Source organism: Xiphophorus hellerii, chromosome 14 (assembly GCF_003331165.1).
Source record: "Xiphophorus hellerii strain 12219 chromosome 14, Xiphophorus_hellerii-4.1, whole genome shotgun sequence".
Classification (NCBI taxonomy): Eukaryota; Metazoa; Chordata; class Actinopteri; order Cyprinodontiformes; family Poeciliidae; genus Xiphophorus; species Xiphophorus hellerii.
In genome coordinates this window covers 29294690-29315786 of record NC_045685.1, presented here as the reverse complement: position 1 = coordinate 29315786, position 21097 = coordinate 29294690, and the positions used below count along the sequence as shown (strand labels likewise).

Genomic DNA, 21097 nt, shown 5'->3' with positions numbered 1-21097 from the left:
TCTTGGAGAACTCAGCGAAGTTGACCGACTGCTCTGGGTTTTTCTTGCGGTGTTCCTCTCGACACGTCTGGACGAAGAAGGCGTAGGCCGACGTCTTCCCCTTCGGCTTGTTGACATCTTTACGCATCATGATGGCGCCTGAGGAAGAGGATGAGGAAGATGAGGATGAGGAGAGCAGCTCCAGTAGAATCAGATGTCTCCATCAGTAGAGACAGGTCCAACATGGAGACATCTTCATTACTGTTCAGCCTCTAAAACAATTTATTAATAAAATTATTATCATATTAATATAAACCTGACATTATTTTCTCCTGCAGAACAAATCCGATGACAGTAAACGCTGCAGCACAGATTAACTCCAGATTAGCTCATTATTAATTTATTATTAATAAATTAGACTGGAGAGTTTATGATCCATGATGAGGTGAGACAGGAATCTCCAGGACTGTGATGTTTGCAGATGACATTGTGATCTGTGGTGAGAGCAAAGGAAAATCTGGAGAGATGGAGGCTTAATCTGGAATGGAGAGGAACGAAGAATAGCTTAGCAAGACAGAATAAATAACCAAAGAGAGCCGAGTGGAGACATGAGGTCACAGGAAACAGAAATAAGGAAGGTGAAAGATTTTAAGTGCTTTGGGTCAACAGTCCAGAACAACAGCGAGTGGAAAAGAAGTGAAGAAACGTGTCTAAGCAGAGTGGAGAAAAGTGTCAGGTGTGAAAGAGTATCAGTGAGAATGAAAGAAAAGGTGAACAAGACGGTGGTGAGGCAGCAATGCTGCTTGGTTTAGAGACAGTGGCAGTGATGAAGAGGAGAGATGGAGGAGGCAGATGAAGATGTTGAGGTTCTGTTTAGGAACAACAAGGATGGATAAAATCAGAAATGAAAACATCAGAGCAACAGCTCAGATGTTTAGGAGATAAAGTCAGAGAAGCCAGACTGAGAGTTTGGACCTGGACAGAGGAGAGACGGTGAATACATCAGAAGAAGGAAGCTGAGGATGAACCTGCCAGGAAAAAGACCTGGAGGAAAACCAGAGATTTATGGATGGAGAGAAAGAGACATGAAGGTAGTTGGAGTGAGAAAAGAAGGTGAGGAAGTAAAGATTACATGGAGACGGATGAGTCGCTGTGGTGACCCCAAAAGGAAAAAAGCCTGAAGGAAGATTTAATAACTGTGTTACACTGAAACTAGTCCTGACTTCCTGTTAACTTCTGGTTGGATCCTGGTTCTGTCTGGATTAAAATTATCTATTTATTTTACTAAAAACCCTAATTTAACTATTTAATCCAACCTGAGCAGATTAATATGACAGGTTCCTTTAATCTGATCTGTTTCCAGTTATTTCTGTTTCAAAGGTAAATATTTAACTGATATTTGGTTATAATTAATACCCGATCAGGGCTTTCTTTAAGATGTCAGTGTTAATCTAATAATTTAATTATGAAATCCTTCATGTAAATTAAACAGGGTTCTCCTCTCCGGACATCAGTCCCGGGTCCATCCGGTTCTGCTCCACCGAGGCTCGGTTCTGTTCAGCGGCCTCCCTCGGCGCTCTCTGCGGCTCTCCGGGAACAAAGAACCCGGACACAGGATCCATTTCTCCGCGGTGGAGCCGGTTTGAAGCTCCCTAGCTCTCCGGTTCTCCGCCTGCAGAGACCCGGTTCTCCTCCGGGACAGGGTTGTGGTACCGGTACCGGGTGAACCACCGGCTCCTTCCCCCAGTCTCTTCCCGGGCCACAGCGGCTAGCCTGGCCGAGCTAACATGAAGAACAATGGGCCACCATTTCCCGCCCTCTGCGCAGCGGCCCATCCCCCTCCGCGGGCCGGAGAACCGGGCAGAAACGCTCTTTAATCGGTATAAACTAGCGCCGCAGACCCGGGGGAAATATATTTAATTTAAATTTCATACAAAAAACGTTTTTATTTAACTTAACGCGTTCTGCAACGGAAACACCAAGACTCTAAAGCTGCTGCGCATTTTGAACGGAGGGCTCCGTCTACTTCCCGGAGAGGTCAGTGTCGTATGAAGGGGATACGGCTACTTCCCGGCATTTATAGTGAGAAAAATGGGCGTTTCGTGTTTACAACCCCACACTGTGAACAGTTTCCTGCGTGGAAACACCACGGAGCTCAGGTTGGAGGCCTGGGACAGTCGCCCCGGTCTGACCGAAGCAGCAGCCATTTTAAAAGCATTTCTCAGCCTTTTATCCGCAAAAAGGCTCAGAAATGTCATTTGCGGCATTTGTCAGCCGCAAACAGGCTGAGAATCAGAGCCCGTCTCCAGGCAGAATCTAACCTGAACCGGTTCGGCTGAGGCGGGACGGACATGGATACTCACAGGTAGGAGGCCCGGAACAAGGGGACTAGGACCGGATCTCTGGGCTTTCTGGGTCTCGGTTCGGGTTGTTGTTGTTTTGGGGATGAATCTGCGACTGGAGCGGTTGGTTCACTTTCAAACTGGGTCGAACTGAGACTAAACCACGCCCTCTTGAACCGCCCCCATTCGTTGTTTTCATGTAGGGGGCGGGACCTAAGGCCATCCTTCTGGGAGGAGAGCTGCTCTATTGGAGAAGAGTTTGTAAGTCCTCGCCGCTGATTGGTGAACAGGACGGCTACTCCGTATCAGACCCCGCCCACTAACCACTGTTAACATCGGGACGGTGAACGTGCACTTCCTGCTGGGCGGGGCTTCTTCCATGTTGCTCCTTCCAGGAGGAAAACCAGCGATAAATGTTCAATTTATGGGACTGAAGAACTGATGATCATGCGCGGTTTTTATTTCTGAGTTGTTCTGGTTTTATTTAATAATTAGGCCGAGACGCAGGTTTTCTTTGTTGGTTTATTCTGATAAGAACAAACAGAAAACAACCATGTTATGGTTAGAGTTAGTTATTAAACTCCTGCTACTTTACAACCACAGGTTCACTTAAATATCCACATTATGAAATACATTTATTAATTATAATATTAGAATAGTGATGACAAGAAAAACTAACTTAATAAATCTATAAATAAACTGGATGTACACTCACTGGCCACTTTATTAGGTACACCTGTCCAACTGCTCAATGCAACTATGGAATCAGCCAATCACATGGCAGTATGCAGGCATGACAAAATGATCTGCTGCAGTTAAACCGAGCATCAGAACAGGGAAGAAAAGTGATTTAAGTGACTTTGAATGTGGCCTGGTTGTTGCACAGCAAATCAAAAGTGTTAGAAATCCTGAGTTAATTCAACACTTGCTTAGTCTAATTCAACGATAGGAGAGTTAGTTTACCAGAAGAATTGGTTTTATTCCAGAGAGTTAAGTTTAATCAACTCTGTCTGGCAGGGGCCCGTATACAGGGGGAAAGGTTATGATAATTTTACAGTGGAATTCTGGGAACGCCAGCTGCCGGGGTTTTACCGTAAAATCTAAGTTTTAGGGAGGTTTTTTACAGTGTAGTTTGGTTTATTTGGCCTCTCCTCTCTTTGTAGACAAACCTTTAAAAGTTTTGACCAGTTATTATTATTCAATTATTTTTTTAAGCACAAAATCCATTATATTAAAAAGTCTGTTATCATGAACCCAGTTGATATGGGGGTTAAATTTCCCAGACTTTTCTACTTTAAACTCTAAAGCTCTGATGGATTAAACCTGTCATTCTGCCTCATGTTTTAATTTCAGTCCTAATTCTACATTCTCTCTCAGTTGATTTTCTTCTGCTCTGTAACTTTAATCCTGAGAAAATCCCAGTCAAACTGTCCAAACCATGTTTGGATCTATAAGCACAAATATTCTCCTCACAAATGTATAATCTGGCATAATAAGGATATTTTATACAAGATTAAACCTCTCTACATTGACTACTGGAAAACAAATAATCTAATGTATGTAAGGCAGCTGTTTAATAACCAAGAGTCATTGTTCACTTACAGGGAATTTCTGTCTCATCTTAAGTTTCCAGAAGCTGCTGGATCCGATCGTTCCCTCTGGCCTGGTTATGGTTCTGAACGGCATCATCAATCAGAAACCAGAACCGCCTCAGACAATTTAATGGACACTTCTGTTGCTAAAATTTGTCTGGTGTCTAAATCCAAAAACCAGAAAATTTGTTCCCTTTTCCAGCAGCTGATCATTTCTCCAACTTTCTCCAACTTTTGTCACTCAAGCCTAACAAAAAAACCTGAGTTTTCAAAACATTGTGTATATTTATAATTTTTCATTCCTCATATGGAATGAAATAATCCATATCAGGATGGAAACTGGCTGATGGTTTCCATGCTGCAAACATGAAGACTTTCCTGAGAAGATGAGAGTGTAGACTTTCTGGTAAATCCTGTTCTAATGTAAAATATCATAAATTACTGGATTAAGGACATTTCTAGTTTACTACATGCTATCACACATAACAATTTTTGAGCATTTGGAAACAGTTGCTCTTTATTTCCCAAAGTTATGGGAGAGGAGAGAATGGAGATTTCAGCTGCCTGAAATAATCTGTTCCCCTCCATAACATGGGAACAAATTAATTTACCTGCAAGTCTTTAACTGTGTTTATTCCTCTCTTCATCAACAATAAATCCTGTGGATATGATGACATTTGAACATTATTTGCCAAAGTTAAAGGATGGGAACAATATATTTTAGGCACCTGAAATAATCTGTTCCCCTCCATAAAATGGGAAAAAATTAATTTACCTGCAAGTCTTTAACTGTGTTTAATCTTCCTTTCCATCATCCATCCATCCATCCATCCATCCATCTTCTTCCGCTTATCCGGGGTCAGGTCGCGGGGGTAGCAGCTTCAGAAGGGAGGCCCAGACTTCCCTCTCCCCGGCCACTTCTTCCAGCTCTTCCGGGGGAATCCCGAGGCGTTCCCAGGCCAGCCGAGAGACATAGTCCCTCCAGCGTGTCCTGGGTCTTCCCCGGGGCCTCCTCCCTGTGGGACGTGCCCGGAACTCCTCACCAGGGAGGCGTCCAGGAGGCATCCTGACCAGATGCCTGAGCCTCAACTGGCTCCTCTCGATGTGAAGGAGCAGCGGCTCTACTCTGAGTCCCTCCCGGATGACTGAGCTTCTCTCTAAGGGAGAGCCCAGCCACCCTACGGAGAAAACCCATTTCGGCCGCTTGTATCTGCGATCTCGTTCTTTCGGTCATGACCCAAAGCTCATGACCATTGTCAAGAAAACTGGCATAAGGGTATGAGATCTTTCCGGGTATACGCAGAAAAAGGTACATAAAAGCTTGAAAGAAATAAAGTAATCTTGTAAGGTTGATTAAAAGATAATTAAGTTGAATAAGTCTGAATAACATGAATACAAGTACTCTGATTAATGATCTGTAATGAGTTAAAAATGTAATGATTGTGTTAATGATTAACAACATGGAAAGGATGTGATTTATTGTCAATGAATATGAAGTTATAATCATCTGAAATCAATGTAACATGAGGTTGAATGTGTTTGCTGAGTTTTAATAGATAAAGAAAGTTATAGAATGTGGAAGAGACGAGTGTGCAGTGCAGCTCTGAGAACAGGAAATGTCGCAAGCAGTTCTGAACAGATGGCCAAGAAGCACAGGAAGAAAGGGGAAGTACGGAAATTCCACTGTGGTCGGCAAGCAGGTTGAGAAATGTGAGGATTTTTTCATGAGAGACAGCAGTAAAGTCACGTAGGCCAAACCTCCCCATACACATACGTGATGAAGAAAAGTATAAATACGAGCTGCAAAGAGGAACTAGTCGTTCCCAGTCCGGCGGCGGAGAAGAAGTCACAACACCTGCAATAACATGCAGGAGCAGATTAAAATACGGACCGCACTCCAGAACTACGGGGAAGCTCAGACTTCACGCCGCTAAGAAAAGACTGGGTCCCGTTGCCCCATCTCTAGTTCTTCATTTGACAGTCGGCCTCGTCTCAACTCAGCGCTTTCAAACTCTGCAGCAGGACTTGGAGGAAGGACAAAGGTCCCACAAGGAGGAAGAACTGGGTCTTGCAAAAAGGATTCAGACCCGTTCTGCTTTGTTTCCTTTCTAAGGAGGGTTTTTCCACACCAGGCAAAGACCTCAACCAAGGATGCAAGAAATTCCTGTTGCCAAAGGATCCACCATCGTCTGGGTATGAGTTGAATCTGCTCATTGAAATTCCATTTCAGAACTTGCGACTTAACCCCTAGGGAAAGGAGACAGAGTAGTATGATTGTGCATGTAAATTTTATTACACTGTTTTTGATCTATATACGATTGATAATTGATTTGTATGTCGCTTATCCCTGCTTAAGCTTGCTTAATAAATTTATACTATAAAATTCTAATGAGGTTGGTGGACATTGGAATTAATAGAGTCTTTTAATCTTTGTCCAGTTCTTTTGATCAAGGTAAAACTAATGTACATGATTCCAGTAAACAGGAGGCTTCATAATTTCCTTTGGTGAGAGTAAATAATGACCCTGGGACTTACATCTAAGTCACTAAACATAATCTAGCCGGTTCCAAGTGCAAGTTATGATTTAGAAAGTGGGCTACCGTTAACAGAAGTGGTTATTGGAATTATGCAGCTGCTAGGGCTACTCAGCTGATTGTTTCTTAACTGTAAAGGGTCATAACTTCTGGATTGGAGGTAGTTAGAGCTAGACGAGTCACTTTCGCTACCAGTTTAAATAGATTATCTCTTGTAGAGTACTTCTAAGGGTAATACCCAGGTCTCAGAGATTTTCCGGACCTGTTAGACGGAGAACTGGTCAGTAGGCAGCCCTGGGGAGTAGTGAGGAGTGGGCGGGGCTGACTATTGCAGGATAACCCACATGGCGCCCAACGTGGGGCGGCGCACAACTGAGTAGGCGGGCCCCAAAGATACCAAGTCAGTAAAAACAGATGTGAGACTCTGAATAGCTCACTTGGGGTACTGACTCTTAAGAAAGAGAGTTAGTGGTGACTGATAAGGCCATCAGTCACAACCCTCGCAGTAACTGTATAGCATGCAGGTGAGGGAAAGCTTCTACTGAGGATGGAATGACCAGATCCAGACAGTGAAGCCAGTAGCCAACACAGCCTGGACCCATCCCTACTCGAAAGCGCAAAGAGAGGCTTTGGGGATAGGCGACTCGAAAGACAAAGACAAATATGGATGGAGAAGAAAGAGGGGAACCAGAGCCCCTACGAAAGCCAGCAATGGAACAAGAGGGAAGCAGTATCAGCCGAGACGAGGAGAGTCATCGACCTAGTCTTTCCCAATCCACGTTATTACAATTTCCTGTGAAATTGATATTACTAGGAGATGGATTGGATTCCTGGACTGAGATAAATAAGAAGTCTTTCTATGGATCCCACTACACCCTCGATAAGGAGGTGGCCCAGAGATCGATGAAGTGCCTAGTGCAAACTCGAATATACTTTTGTACACAGCTTGAGAGTGGCCACCGACTGGGGGTCGTCAAATGCCCGACGAAGGTGGCTAAGAAACCAGAGATTAAAGAATGGCTGGAATGGTTCGCCGAGCTCCTTGAGAACTGGGAGTTTGGCAAACTGCGGGTCGTCTACAGCCCCTCCGAGAAGTATGACCGCGTAGTGAAAACAGCTACCCTGATGGCGGGCATCGACGGAATCCTGGTGGACCCGAACGCCAAGGGGGTGAGCCAGTACAGAGACTACACTGAGGCCCTGCAGAGACTCTCGACCTACAAAAAAGAAAAGAAAAAGGAGCAAGCCCTCGAAGAGGCAAGGTCGGAGGTGGATGAGGCTCCATCCCGTCTGCCCAGCAGAGCCGCGACACCGACTCACCAGCAGGAGGAACCTCCGGGGGATCTGATAGACCTGACGGTCGGCGACGACGACAGCAACGACGATAACGACGGAGGTCCCCCTGCTCCACCGGGTCCATCGCGGGACGAGGAGTTCTCCCCTGAACCATCGGATGAGGAAAACCACGAGGGATCGCGCGTCGACGGTCTCACTGAGGAGCAGTTGGAGCAGGCGGCCAGGCACTGGTCCCCTCAACGGGGCCTGGGACCTGGGTTTCAACCCCGAGCACACAGCACGGAGAGGAGGCAGCCACTGCCACTTACAAGGACCCCAGCGGCCAGCAGTTCCGACGAAGACAAGGAGGAATCGGACGAGGAGCTGTGGGACCCCGGCCGCCCCAAGAAAAAGACTCAGAAATCAGATGCCTGGAGGATGACCCGAGAATTAGCCTCAATACCACCGGGGGCTGTCAGCATAAGGCTGCAATCCGGGCACATGATTTATCAGGTTATCAGAAGAGAATGGGATCTTGAAGGTGATGGACTAATTGTGTTCACCAATGAAAAATACAAGATCCACAACAAAAACTTCCGTCACAACCTAAAGGACCAAGCAGGAAAATGTTACAAGACAGATCTAAGATTGCTGGAAGCCACTTGTAGTCCAGCGACTCGAGGAGACGTAGTAATAATGAAAGGCTACGATCTCCCTTATGGCGCAGTGATCCTAGTCCCGATTGGCGTATACCAAAAAGGAGAGAGTCTAGAAGAATATCGGAAGAAGATGTGGCACGGACTCGAGCGGGGCCTAGTGATGGCCAGCAACGAAGGCATGAGAAGAGTAATGGTGAGCGTGCAAGGACTGAGATCACCAGATTTACCAAGGGACACCGCCAGGTCGATTGCAGAGAGCGGAGTGGTGAATATAACCAGGACCAACAGTCATTTCTTTGTGTTCAAAGAGGTGGTGGTGGTGGTGGACCCCCGTCTGCATCGACTTCGCACTGAACAAGGGGTGCAATTGGCGGCTGAGATGGAGGAGCAATGCCGCATTAGCCATCCATCACAAGAAATCAAGAAATATCCCTTAAAAATTCCCCAGAGTAAGGTTGCAACCACCACCCAGACCAGTAAGGCCAAGGTTATACAGCCACCCAGAATAAAGATAAAGGAGGCACCGGTTGGGCTCGAGTCCCAAGCAGCAAGATACGTCAAGGGGTTCACATTCGAAGGAAATAGCAGTGAACTGACAAAACCCAATAAGGGTAGGGTCAAGAATGAGCAGCCAACGGTCCCAAAAGAAGAAGGACCGATGAAACCAGCTAAGATCCACCCGCTGAACTCCCCCAGGAGAGAACCCCTGCGACAACGACAGTACGAGGACCTCAGCGACTCGGAGGACGAAGAGGAGCAACCGGAGATCGAACATCCTGGAGAAGGAGAAGAGGAAAGTGATCACGGCAGTGTCTTCTCCGACCCGAAACAACCACCGACAGAGCACAGGGCACTCCGAACAGGACAGCACCGGGGACAGAAGAAAGAAATGGAAACCTTCGACATCGAGAAACCTTCTGAAAGACTGGCGAGAGACGTGACCTGGGGTCCGGTGCAGGCTAAGGACGGACGGCGTACGTATGTGCCAGAGGCCGGCCAGACCGAGTACCAGATCCCGGCAGGATGGGCCAGCAGGTTGGGAGACCGTGTGCAGCTCGAGGTGGAAGCGACAATCGGAGAATGGGCTAACATCCTGATGACACCATCCTGCTCCACCCTGACAGCACACTATTCCCTGACTACCAACTTCAGGAACGCATACATTGGAATTATGTATGATGTGATGCTGCGACGGCTGAAGAAAGCCGCCTACAAATATTCCAGGGAAATTCAACAGCAGCTGGACGAAGTGTCGGCTGATGAAGAGGAACCGCAGGCGACGTCTTCGGAGCCAGGACCGCAGACCCCGGCGAGACAACCAGAGGTGTCAGCTCAACCACCTGCCACTAATACAGGACAGGATGCTTATGCCGAACTGAAGAATCTAAGGCTGGTGATTAGGAGTAAAAACGCAGACGAAAACAATGAAGAGTATCTGAAAGATGTTTGGCCAACCGTGCTGTCTACCACCAACCATGAAGGAGCCAAAAAGTTGGGATAATGGGACTCATTTCCGTAATTCACAGGTTGACCAGTGGTGTCAGAAGTATGGAGTAATGCGAGTTTACTCGCCACCCTACACCCCACAAGCTAACGGAGTGGTGGAACGAGCCATAGGGTTAGTGAAAAGCTGGATAGCTAAAAATGCTAACACCAACAGCTGGAGCACCCAAGCGGTGGAAATAGGGCAGGCCCTGAACGACAGAAGCAGAGCCGAAAGACCCGCCCCCGCGATGGAACTCAACCAACGGCCGTTCACCACGAAGGAAGTGGGGCGGGGCTCCAGCGACAAAAAGGAGAAGCTGACGCCCAGAGTGCCATTCCGAGAGGGACAGCGCGTGTGGGTCAAAGCAAGGGAGCAACCTGTACATGCAGCAGTAAAACCCAAGTTTGACACAACTGACATCGTCAAGCAAGTACTGGACAGGAACACAGTATTGCTGAAGAAAAAAGGGATCCAAGGAGTTGAACAGCTCAAGCCAGTCCCTGACTAAAGCGAAACAGAAGCCGGTGAGATGGCCAGTGAATCATGTACCATTCCACCCTATCTCGGACTGGCCACCGTGAAAGGGGTGGTTGTAATTAGAAGAACACCTTCAGGGATTTGGGCAGGACGAGCCCTGAAGAAATTGGATTGGGCTAAAAATGGAGTCCTGTCAGAGGAGAGAGAACTGCTGGAATGGAAGAAAGCTAAGAGTAACTGCCCGGTTTGTCTAACAGACCACCATCTCCCCATCATCTGGGAAGGACCGGGCCGTGAGAAGCCAAGGCACCAGGGGGCTACCGCAGAAATGCTACAACATCTTCGCGTCTCCCCGGTCACGATATTGAATAATACAATCTGTGGGAACTGCCGAGTGGGTTACCTACCCCGGCTTAAGTTGGAAACCCAATGGGGATGGCTCAAGGAAGAACCAAGAACGTGTTATTGCACGTGGGATGGAGACGAGCTACATCGCTGTCCTGTGTGCAAGGAACAGCTAACGAGCGGAGAGGTAACACTGACGGGCGAAGCTGAAGGGTGGCAAGTGACAAGGTTCTACAGCTCGCTGCGATATTACAGAACCTACGGGAAAGTGCAATCGAACTATGGGAGCCCCATACCGATAATATTACCAGGACCTTCCGCTCCACCGAACACTCCAGAAGAACTGGACCCATGGGTGTGGAGGAGGGACGAAGGACCGCACGATGTCCTGTGGGATTCTGTTCAAGCCGCCTGGCCGTATGACGCTGCCAGAGCTTCCTTGTCATTTCCACCATTAAATGCCAACCACTCTCCTGTGGTCTTCCGGGTACATCGGCCTCATGCATACCAACCATCAGCCGAGGAGCTAAGTGCCCTCCCAGATGACGCCCGAAAGCAAGCCTTTAACGGTGGGTGGACAGGCCCCTGGGAGCTGACCACCTGGGCACATCTAATTTTGGAAGTCATCAATGACTGCACAATACCTATAGTGGATCTGCCGGATGCACCAAGGGAAGATGGGGTGCGCAGCTCAGACATGTATTACTACACGACTGAGGTGGCTGACCAGCGTGACCGCGGACCCGATGGTTGGAACGGAGTCAGCACAGAACAACTATGAAAGGTTGGTGTTGGAAGACATGGACGACGAAGAGTCCCAGGTGAAGAGAGCCAGAGGACGGCTGGACAGGGGAAGCCGGTTGGAGCCGCTTTGGCACACCCTTAAGCAGGTCGTTTCCCCCGCAAGATATGTGAAAGTACTGCGAGAGGTGACAAAGGGACGGAGAGGAGAAATTGTGTTCGTAAAGTTGCCAGTGAGAAGCACAACGGTCGCTCAGATGGACATGGCCGTGCAAGGATTCGACCTGGAGCAGCAGTACTACGAGGACAAAAGGAAGAAGGAGGTCAGCCAACCAGCAAAACCACCTGGTAGAGTTAACATCAGACCGCCATCCAACTTCCAGGGCAGACCGTCCCAACCAGGACCACAGCCATCCAACTTCCAGAACAGGCCGTTCCCACAAGGAAGACCGCCATCCACCTTCCAGAACCGGCCGTTCCAGCAAAAACCACCAGGACCACAAGGGAAACCATCCAACCCGCCGGCTTCAACGAGCCAGCCAGGAAAAGGTCAGTTCCTATCGGAGGAGGAATATAGAAAATTGAGCCCAGAACAGAGGACGGCCCTCCGTGAGTCCCGCAAGGCAGGGACCGGAGGGTCGCCAAAGTAATGGCGTCCGGGTCGCGGGTCATTTTAGAAAATGCCTACTGGGAGGGAGACGAAATCTACGCTAAAGTGGAAGGAGTGCCCTACCTAGTGGACACAGGAGCGGAGGTGTCTATGACCCGCAAAGACCTAAAAACAGCAGGACACCTGAAGGTTCAGTTTGCTAATGGAAAAATAGAAGAAATGCCGTATGGGACCTGGAAAGGAGTGGTGTGGGTGAAAGGTCCCTACAATCTCCTCACAGTAAAAGACTTAGACGAACTCAGTAAAAAGAAAGGCACACATCGCCGACTGGAGCGAAGGCTGACAAGCTTGAAAGCAAGGTTAGTGAAAGTCGGCCCGACCCAAACAGGATCAGAAAAGCAAGACTGGTACAAACCGGTCGACATACCAGCGGTAACAGAACAGAAACTGGCAGAGAGTGACTTCTCCCCGGCTGGGAAAGAGAAGCTACGTGAGATCATCGTCACGGCGCAGGTGGCACGGTTCAAGAACGATTGTGGAGATTTGGGCCCAAAGTTTGTTCATCACATCGAAGGTGGGGTTCATCCGCCTGTTCGGCAGTACCCGTTGAACCCAGGAGCAGTCGAGGAGATGGACAAGATCGTGAAGGAACTGAGTGCCCTAGAGATCATCAGAGAGGAACTCAACCCGATCACCAACAGCCCCATCCAGGCGGTGAAGAAACCTGAATCGGCCGGAGGGGGTTGGAGACCAGTCATCAACTTTAAAGCCCTGAATCGGAGAACAATAGCGAACCGAGCCAGTTTAATCAATCCACAGGGAGCGCTAAAAACCCTTCGAGTAAAGAAGTTCAAGTCATGCATCGACCTAGCTAATGGATTTTTCTCCTTACGCCTCGCCAGACAATCGCAAGGTAAGACTGCATTCACCCACAAAGGCAAAAGCTATGTGTGGCAAAGGCTACCCCAGGGGTACAAGAACTCCCCAAATGTGTTCCAGTCAGCAGTAATGGAAGTACTGGGGGACGTAGGTGCTACTGTGTACATTGATGATGTTTTTATTGCCGATGACACAGAAGAAGAACACCTGGAGAGACTACAAAAAGTGGTTGAAAACCTCACCAAGGCAGGTCTGAAACTAAACCTCAAGAAATGTCAATTTGGACAGTTCCAAGTGAACTATCTGGGTTTCGAAGTCACGTCGGACTTAGGACTCTCGGATGGGTACAGAGAAAAGCTGACGAACATTCAACCACCACAATCAGAAAATGACTTGCAGAAAATATTGGGATTGTGCAACTATGTCAGAGACCATGTACCCAATTATCAGAAGTATGCTAAACCTTTGTACCACTGCCTAAGGAAGAGTGAGGACGACGAGAAAGACGGAAAAAGACCCTGGGTTTGGACAGCAGCCAGTCAACAGAACTTGGAGGAACTGAGGAGGGCCATTCAAGCAGCGGTGAGATTGGAGCCAAGGAGTTTGTCAGAAAAACTAGTGGCCGAAATCAGCTGCGAGAATGACGACGCCATGATCAAAGTGAGTAACGAAAATGGAGGCTTGGTTACCTTGTGGAGCTACACCCTGACTTCTGTTGAAAAGAAATACCCGCAGGAGGAAAAAGAGCTAGCAGTGTTAGCTCGCTATTGGGGTGTGCTGAAGGATTTAGCACAAGGACAACCAGTTAAAGTCATCACACAGAGCCAAGTTCACAAGTACCTAAGAAAAGGGACTGTGGAAAGTACAAAAGCAACCAATACTCGGTGGGGAAGATGGGAGGACATCTTGCTGGACCCGGAGCTTGAAATTGGGCCAGCACAACCCACCAGTAGGAAAAAACCACAAGAGACACCTGAAAAGCCAGGACAACCGGAATGGACAATTTACACCGATGGATCCAGAAAGGGGTCCGACCAGTCGGCATACTGGGGATTTATTCTGAAACAGGACGGCAAAGAGAAATGCCGTCAGAAAGGAAAGGCCCCCGGTAGTGCTCAAGCCGGAGAAGTGACGGCAGTACTGGAAGGATTGCTGGAGCTGGTGAAAAGGAAAATCAAAAGTGCCAGGTTAGTAACCGACAGTTACTACTGTGCTCAGGCCCTTAGAGAGGACTTGGCCATTTGGGAAGAAAATGGGTTCGAGACAGCAAAGGGCAAGCCAGTGGCACACAAAGATTTGTGGAAAAAGATTGCTGAGCTACAACTGCAGTTGGAGATAGAAGTTGAGCATCAAAAGGCACACACGCATGAGGGAGCTCATTGGCGTGGGAATGATGAAGTGGACTGTTATGTCCAGCAAAGAAAGATCGTCTTTGTCGGTACCGAGAAGTGGGACAGTACTCCCAGAGGACGGGAGGTCCCAGAAGAGTACGTGGTCGAGGTCGTGCGGAGCGTACATGAGGCCCTTGGACATGCAGGCGTGCGACCTACACGTAAGGAACTGGAAGAGCAAGATCTTTGGATCCCAGTGAAACAAGTCCAGCGCGTGCTAAGGGACTGTGAAGTGTGTGGTCAATACAACGCAGGTCGCCGAGGGCAGCGAATGGATGGGTTGTCCATCAAAAGCACGGTCCCCTGGGGCTCAGTCTGCATGGATGTCGCAGGTCCCATGGGGATAACAGGAAGGAGAGGTGAAAAGTACCTCTTAGTGCTGGTGGATTCTATGTCGGGGTTTGTAACTACAAAAGCAGCCAGGAAAGCAAACGGCAATAGCGTTGTCGGCATGCTGGAACAAGTATGCAGTGCCCTGGGAATCCCGAAAGAGCTGCGCACGGATAATGGGACTCATTTCCGTAATTCACAGGTTGACCAGTGGTGTCAGAAGTATGGAGTAATGCGAGTTTACTCGCCACCCTACACCCCACAAGCTAACGGAGTGGTGGAACGAGCCATAGGGTTAGTGAAAAGCTGGATAGCTAAAAATGCTAACACCAACAGCTGGAGCACCCAAGCGGTGGAAATAGGGCAGGCCCTGAACGACAGAAGCAGAGCCGAAAGACCCGCCCCCGCGATGGAACTCAACCAACGGCCGTTCACCACGAAGGAAGTGGGGCGGGGCTCCAGCGACAAAAAGGAGAAGCTGACGCCCAGAGTGCCATTCCGAGAGGGACAGCGCGTGTGGGTCAAAGCAAGGGAGCAACCTGTACATGCAGCAGTAAAACCCAAGTTTGACACAACTGACATCGTCAAGCAAGTACTGGACAGGAACACAGTATTGCTGAAGAAAAAAGGGATCCAAGGAGTTGAACAGCTCAAGCCAGTCCCTGACTAAAGCGAAACAGAAGCCGGTGAGATGGCCAGTGAATCATGTACCATTCCACCCTATCTCGGACTGGCCACCGTGAAAGGGGTGGTTGTAATTAGAAGAACACCTTCAGGGATTTGGGCAGGACGAGCCCTGAAGAAATTGGATTGGGCTAAAAATGGAGTCCTGTCAGAGGAGAGAGAACTGCTGGAATGGAAGAAAGCTAAGAGTAACTGCCCGGTTTGTCTAACAGACCACCATCTCCCCATCATCTGGGAAGGACCGGGCCGTGAGAAGCCAAGGCACCAGGGGGCTACCGCAGAAATGCTACAACATCTTCGCGTCTCCCCGGTCACGATATTGAATAATACAATCTGTGGGAACTGCCGAGTGGGTTACCTACCCCGGCTTAAGTTGGAAACCCAATGGGGATGGCTCAAGGAAGAACCAAGAACGTGTTATTGCACGTGGGATGGAGACGAGCTACATCGCTGTCCTGTGTGCAAGGAACAGCTAACGAGCGGAGAGGTAACACTGACGGGCGAAGCTGAAGGGTGGCAAGTGACAAGGTTCTACAGCTCGCTGCGATATTACAGAACCTACGGGAAAGTGCAATCGAACTATGGGAGCCCCATACCGATAATATTACCAGGACCTTCCGCTCCACCGAACACTCCAGAAGAACTGGACCCATGGGTGTGGAGGAGGGACGAAGGACCGCACGATGTCCTGTGGGATTCTGTTCAAGCCGCCTGGCCGTATGACGCTGCCAGAGCTTCCTTGTCATTTCCACCATTAAATGCCAACCACTCTCCTGTGGTCTTCCGGGTACATCGGCCTCATGCATACCAACCATCAGCCGAGGAGCTAAGTGCCCTCCCAGATGACGCCCGAAAGCAAGCCTTTAACGGTGGGTGGACAGGCCCCTGGGAGCTGACCACCTGGGCACATCTAATTTTGGAAGTCATCAATGACTGCACAATACCTATAGTGGATCTGCCGGATGCACCAAGGGAAGATGGGGTGCGCAGCTCAGACATGTATTACTACACGACTGAGGTGGACGGATGGGGCAGCAATGCGGTGAGACCCAAAGAGAAGTCTTGCCTGTACTGGGTGACAGCGGAATCCCAGTTTCGGGATGGAGTTTTGCAACACCCGGGAGGCGTGGCTCACAGGGCGAGTACGCCCTCTGATCCTAGCACCTCCTGTCAAGTCCAGCTATCAGTGCGCATGATCACCGTCCCCTATAAAGGGATCTACTCAGTCGGAGCAGCCATCAAAGTGGTACCAGACGAGCAGACTTACGCCACCGTGTCCAGTACGGAGCCGGAGCCTCCCAAGAAGAAACCCAAAACTCACGCCTGGCAGAAGCTCACCTCAGCATTTCCATGGAAAAAGACAAGCCAAGACTGATGGACGCACCGGAAGGAGGAAAACGAGTCGTCAAGTCCGCAGGTCAGCAAAAAACCAAAAAACGAAAGGGAAGACAGTGTTTTGTGACCAGATTGTTCAAAGTGGGGGTTGGAGTCTCATCGGGGCTATCAGACAGAGGCCCGTTTTTAAGACTCCCTACCACCAACGTTCAACTTGATATGCCAAGAGAAGATTTTACTGTTTCCAATCCAATTACCGAGGCCTATTTTCTCAAGTTCCTCATATATCTCCGACCCACCAATTTCCAAAACGTAAAACAGGTGGGGGAAAGTGAGGAATACACGACGCCCCCTGCCCCGAAGCCACACTTATTTATCCCTACCGCACCGCCTGCTTGGCAAGGAAGAGGATGCGACAACACGGTTCATTTTGCATCAATCTCACCTATGTGCCCAAGATCTCTACCATGGACTTTTAATACAGTGTATTTCAGAGTGCGGGGGATCGAGCTACGGATTAGGTGGGGTCCCCATTATCTTGAACCACTGCAAGGACTGTATTGTGAAGTCTCACTTAACAACATGGTTATTTGGACCACTTCGCGAAGTATGGCGAGAACCATAGTAAAGAGGGAAATGAATCCAGAATGTTATATATTTAATAACACCAGGCTTCCATTGAAATTGGAAATCGACAGGGTCTACCCCAATCCACCACACCAGAGGCTTTATACTCCGTCCTGTTGGGGGTACCGCACTAGACTAACTCTACACGGACAATCATTGTATACCTACATCTCAGTGCCTGCCCCAATAGGGCACAAACACGAATCCTGGTATGATCAGGCACTGAAAACTGGCACCGCCCAAGGCCCGTTCCCTCGGCCGGACTACTGGAGGGTGTTCCACTGGAAGTGGGTGTGGAGGGGGTTGGAGCCTGATTTACCCTACCCCTCTCCCATATATACCGCCCTGCAGCAGAGAAGGGCCACCAGACGGGTTGCAAAGGCCCCTGGCAAACAAGGCCACCTCAAGACTTTGAGAAAAATCTGTGCAAAGCCTGATACATCGGATCCCAGAGAAGCACTGATCTGGCCAGGATGGATGCTATCGGCATGAAGCGCCGGCCTGCAGACCCGGAGTTGCTGGATGTTACATCGGAATCAGACAGCTCTACTGACACTGACGACGACTCGGAAACCTCTAACGAACCTTTGCTACGGAAAACGACTACGATAAACGGAAAGTCCCTATGCCTGAAAGGGCTGCTAACGCTTCTTGCCCTGCTGATTGCTGCTGCTGTTCTTGCTACTATCTTCTACTTCATCGGAGTTGGACCGTGGTATCTTACGCATACAAGAGTCACCTATGGACATTCCAAATATGCTACCTTCAACTGTTGGAATACCAGCACCACGGCTATTTTTGTACCATGGGACAACGAAACTTCTGTCCAGAACCGAACCGGACTGTTCGCCGGAGACAACGGAAAAAAGTACGTGGAACGCCGAGCCTTCAAACTGAACGACTCAACACTGGACGACCTTCTGAATCGCACCTGGGAGATCTACAACTACGATTTCCTCGAGACCGGAGCACTCTGCTGGATACGGGTCCTGCAATTTAAAGAACGTCGGACCGTCAGATGCAACTGGATTCACCCGGACCGAGGTATGCCAGAATGGCATTGCAACATGGCTTGTCGATCGCTGCTATTGTTGCCAAGTCAAGGGTACTGGGATACCGAAGTAGTATACCCAGCCCCACACAGGTCCTCAGGCTGTCGAGCCTGGCTCCCCCGAGAAGAGTTTTGGGGAGATTTTCACCTAAATTGCAGGGTGGATGACACCATCCCAACCGCACCGCCAGGGAATTGGACCTTCCGAAATGCCTCCCGAGGTAATCTTCCAGTTAATGCAACAATTTCGCCTACACTAGCCAATTTGACTAACATGACGGCTTTCCTGATCAGACAAGGACCTAGACGGTTTATGTATGACAAAGAGCAACAGCATTGCTACAAACACCACTTTCTTTGGTTAGATCCTTGTCTCTGGAACAAGTTTGTGAGATGTGCAGGACAGAATTACATAGTATCAGCCATAGAAGAGTACTGGGCTGATTTTTGGCACTCTACACGTCCGCTCCGTACAGAAATAGAACTCTGGCTGAACAACACTTTCCCATGGACATACATAGCCAAAGACCAAACGTTCTTTATGGGAGACTTCCCAGAAGGGACAGTTCGCTCTCACACTGGATTAACGGATCTATACATTGCCAACTTGCGTACACAACCCCTTCCGACTCCTGATGACCTTCTCACCGTTCCTAAAACGGACTTCGCAAAGATTGACCAGTGTGTTGCGAAAAGAATTTTTGAGAGCCTAAATGACACCTGTTGGAAGAAAACCCTCTCATCGCCACGATGCGACCTCTGGCAGGTTGGCGACGCTCTTCACTCTACCTGGAGGTACAGCTGCCCTGATCCTGATAAAGCTCCTACGGCTAAGTGGGCCCTACGAGCCTGGTACGAGGATTACTATCGAAAGTGGGACTACGAGTGGTGGGGACTCCAACAAGATGAGTTTGAAGCCTGGGTAACACCATGCCTTACAGAATCAACAAACTACTGGGTAAAGTACCAGTACATTGCTACGGTCTACTCTAAGGAACGCATGATTTGGCCTGGGATTTTTTGGAGACCGGACAGTTATGTCAGCCCAAGACCTTGGCGCATGACTTGTAAAAATAACACCAGAAAAGTCCTTGAATGTGTAATAGGTTTGGCCAGACGACCCTGCGGAGAGCTCCGAGGTTGGGAAAGTCACTGCAAGGGCCATTATGCAGGCGAGTATGACACTCACTCGTCCGAGGTTACTTGGCGCAAGATCAATGGAACCTGGCGAAGGGCGATAGTGACCGGACGGACCTGCACCGATGCAATTCTCGGATATCATCTCCAGAAGCGCAAGAGCATACTTGGTCTTCCTGTTCCGTTCATCCCTGACTCCATTATAGCCATCGCAGAAGGACATGCTTTCCGTAAAAATCTGTGTGATGGCAACATTGACTCAGGGTTTGACTGGGTAGGACCTAATCTTTTGTACTCTAACCTCACCTGCTCAACCACTACAGAGAATTGGCAGCAATGTGGAGAGGGCTCTAATAAACATGACTGTTTCTGGTATGAGACTTTGGGAGCAACTTTGGTGGCTGTCGCCTCCGAGGTTGTGGAAGAAGTCGCTCATGTAGTGGAGGAAGGCCTCAACATTGTTGAACAATGGCTGATGAGTGCTTTGAGTCTGCTGTGGCCGTACCTCTTGGGCCTCCTGGGCGTAGCCATGGCGTTGATCATCGGTAAAGTCATCCTGGAGGCGTGGCTGAAAGCACTTTGTCGTTGCAAAAAGAGGAACTACCAGCCCCTCCCCCCTAAGGAGGAGCCTACTTCTGCATAAGAGAGAGCTGCCGTGTGCCTGCGAGCCATTCAACCTTCACTGCAGCTGCCGATAAGACCTGATCCAGAGCAACCATCATCAGACATCATGGAAATCAACTCTTCAACCAACTCTTCAACCAACTCATCAGATCCCAACTCACTTTTTGCACCGATTCAAGTGAGTACCCTTGAGCATTTAGGGATTACCCTGGCCTGGGTAGTCTTCTGCCACACCGGTCCCTGGCCTAAGGGACACCCTATGAGGATCTTCGTCGCGCTACAAGGATATGCCAAGCTGATCCTCCGCCCCATCGTACTCCACAAATGGGGGTTGGCTTCATCTCTCTTCGCTTGTTACCTGATGGGCCGCACCCGTATCAATTGGCGCAGGGGTGTTGTAGTCTGCCTATGGCTCGTCACCGATACCACAGCCCTGATATTGGAATTGGTCTGTGGGGGCACACAAGCCACACGAGCCGCCCCATTTAAGATCCTCACCGCTATTCTAGAAGGGCTATTCGCAGTGTCTATCCTCACTTACTTAGCGCGCCAGGCCTTGTCTATCAAGGGTCGGGGACGGCGAATTTGGATGCAAAAATGGATAATTCTGGCTCTTTGGGCAACGGTTTGGGGGATCCTGGTGGTCCTCTACTGGCTCCATGAGACCTCGGACCTGGCCATTGTCGTATGGCTGATGACCTACGCGGCAATATTCCATGATTCAGCTCATGTCTATGATCGAGGTGAACCAGCTCCGGATCATGACAGTCCGGCTCCTGTGATTAATTCACCTTGGCTCGCAAAACAAGCCGGCACACGGGCTTAAACCAGCCTACTCTCTCAGCTTTCGCTCTTGCATTTTCGTCATTGTAAGTAAATATAGTTAATCAATAACCACTGATCATGAAGTTACCTGGGTTACTGTTTCTCCTCAGGCATCAACCTGCTGTGTGGGGTGTGGAATCACTGCAGAATCTTATGGATTCATTTGGGTTGCAT

The 21097-nt window shown here is 49.0% G+C and overlaps 2 protein-coding genes across 2 annotated transcripts in view; one reads left to right on the top strand and one right to left on the bottom strand.

The window, feature by feature from the left end:
- The window catches only part of LOC116732520 (high mobility group protein B3-like), a 9098-nt gene extending 6617 nt beyond the window's left edge, over window positions 1-2481 (bottom strand). The window contains exons 1-2 of the mRNA XM_032582745.1: window positions 2343-2481; window positions 1-138 (exon numbers count right to left, since the gene is read on the bottom strand). Coding sequence (XP_032438636.1) covers window positions 1-130 — 130 coding nt within the window. The 5' untranslated portion in view covers window positions 131-138; window positions 2343-2481. The remainder of the gene's footprint in view (window positions 139-2342) is intronic.
- Window positions 2482-10293: 7812 nt separating this feature from the next.
- LOC116732155 (uncharacterized) lies at window positions 10294-17009 on the top strand. The gene is made up of 2 exons (XM_032582144.1): window positions 10294-11407; window positions 16343-17009. Exons 1-2 carry the CDS (start codon window positions 10397-10399, stop codon window positions 16697-16699), a joined length of 1368 nt encoding a protein of 455 aa, XP_032438035.1. The 5' UTR covers window positions 10294-10396; the 3' UTR covers window positions 16700-17009.
- The last annotated feature ends 4088 nt before the right edge of the window (window positions 17010-21097 follow it).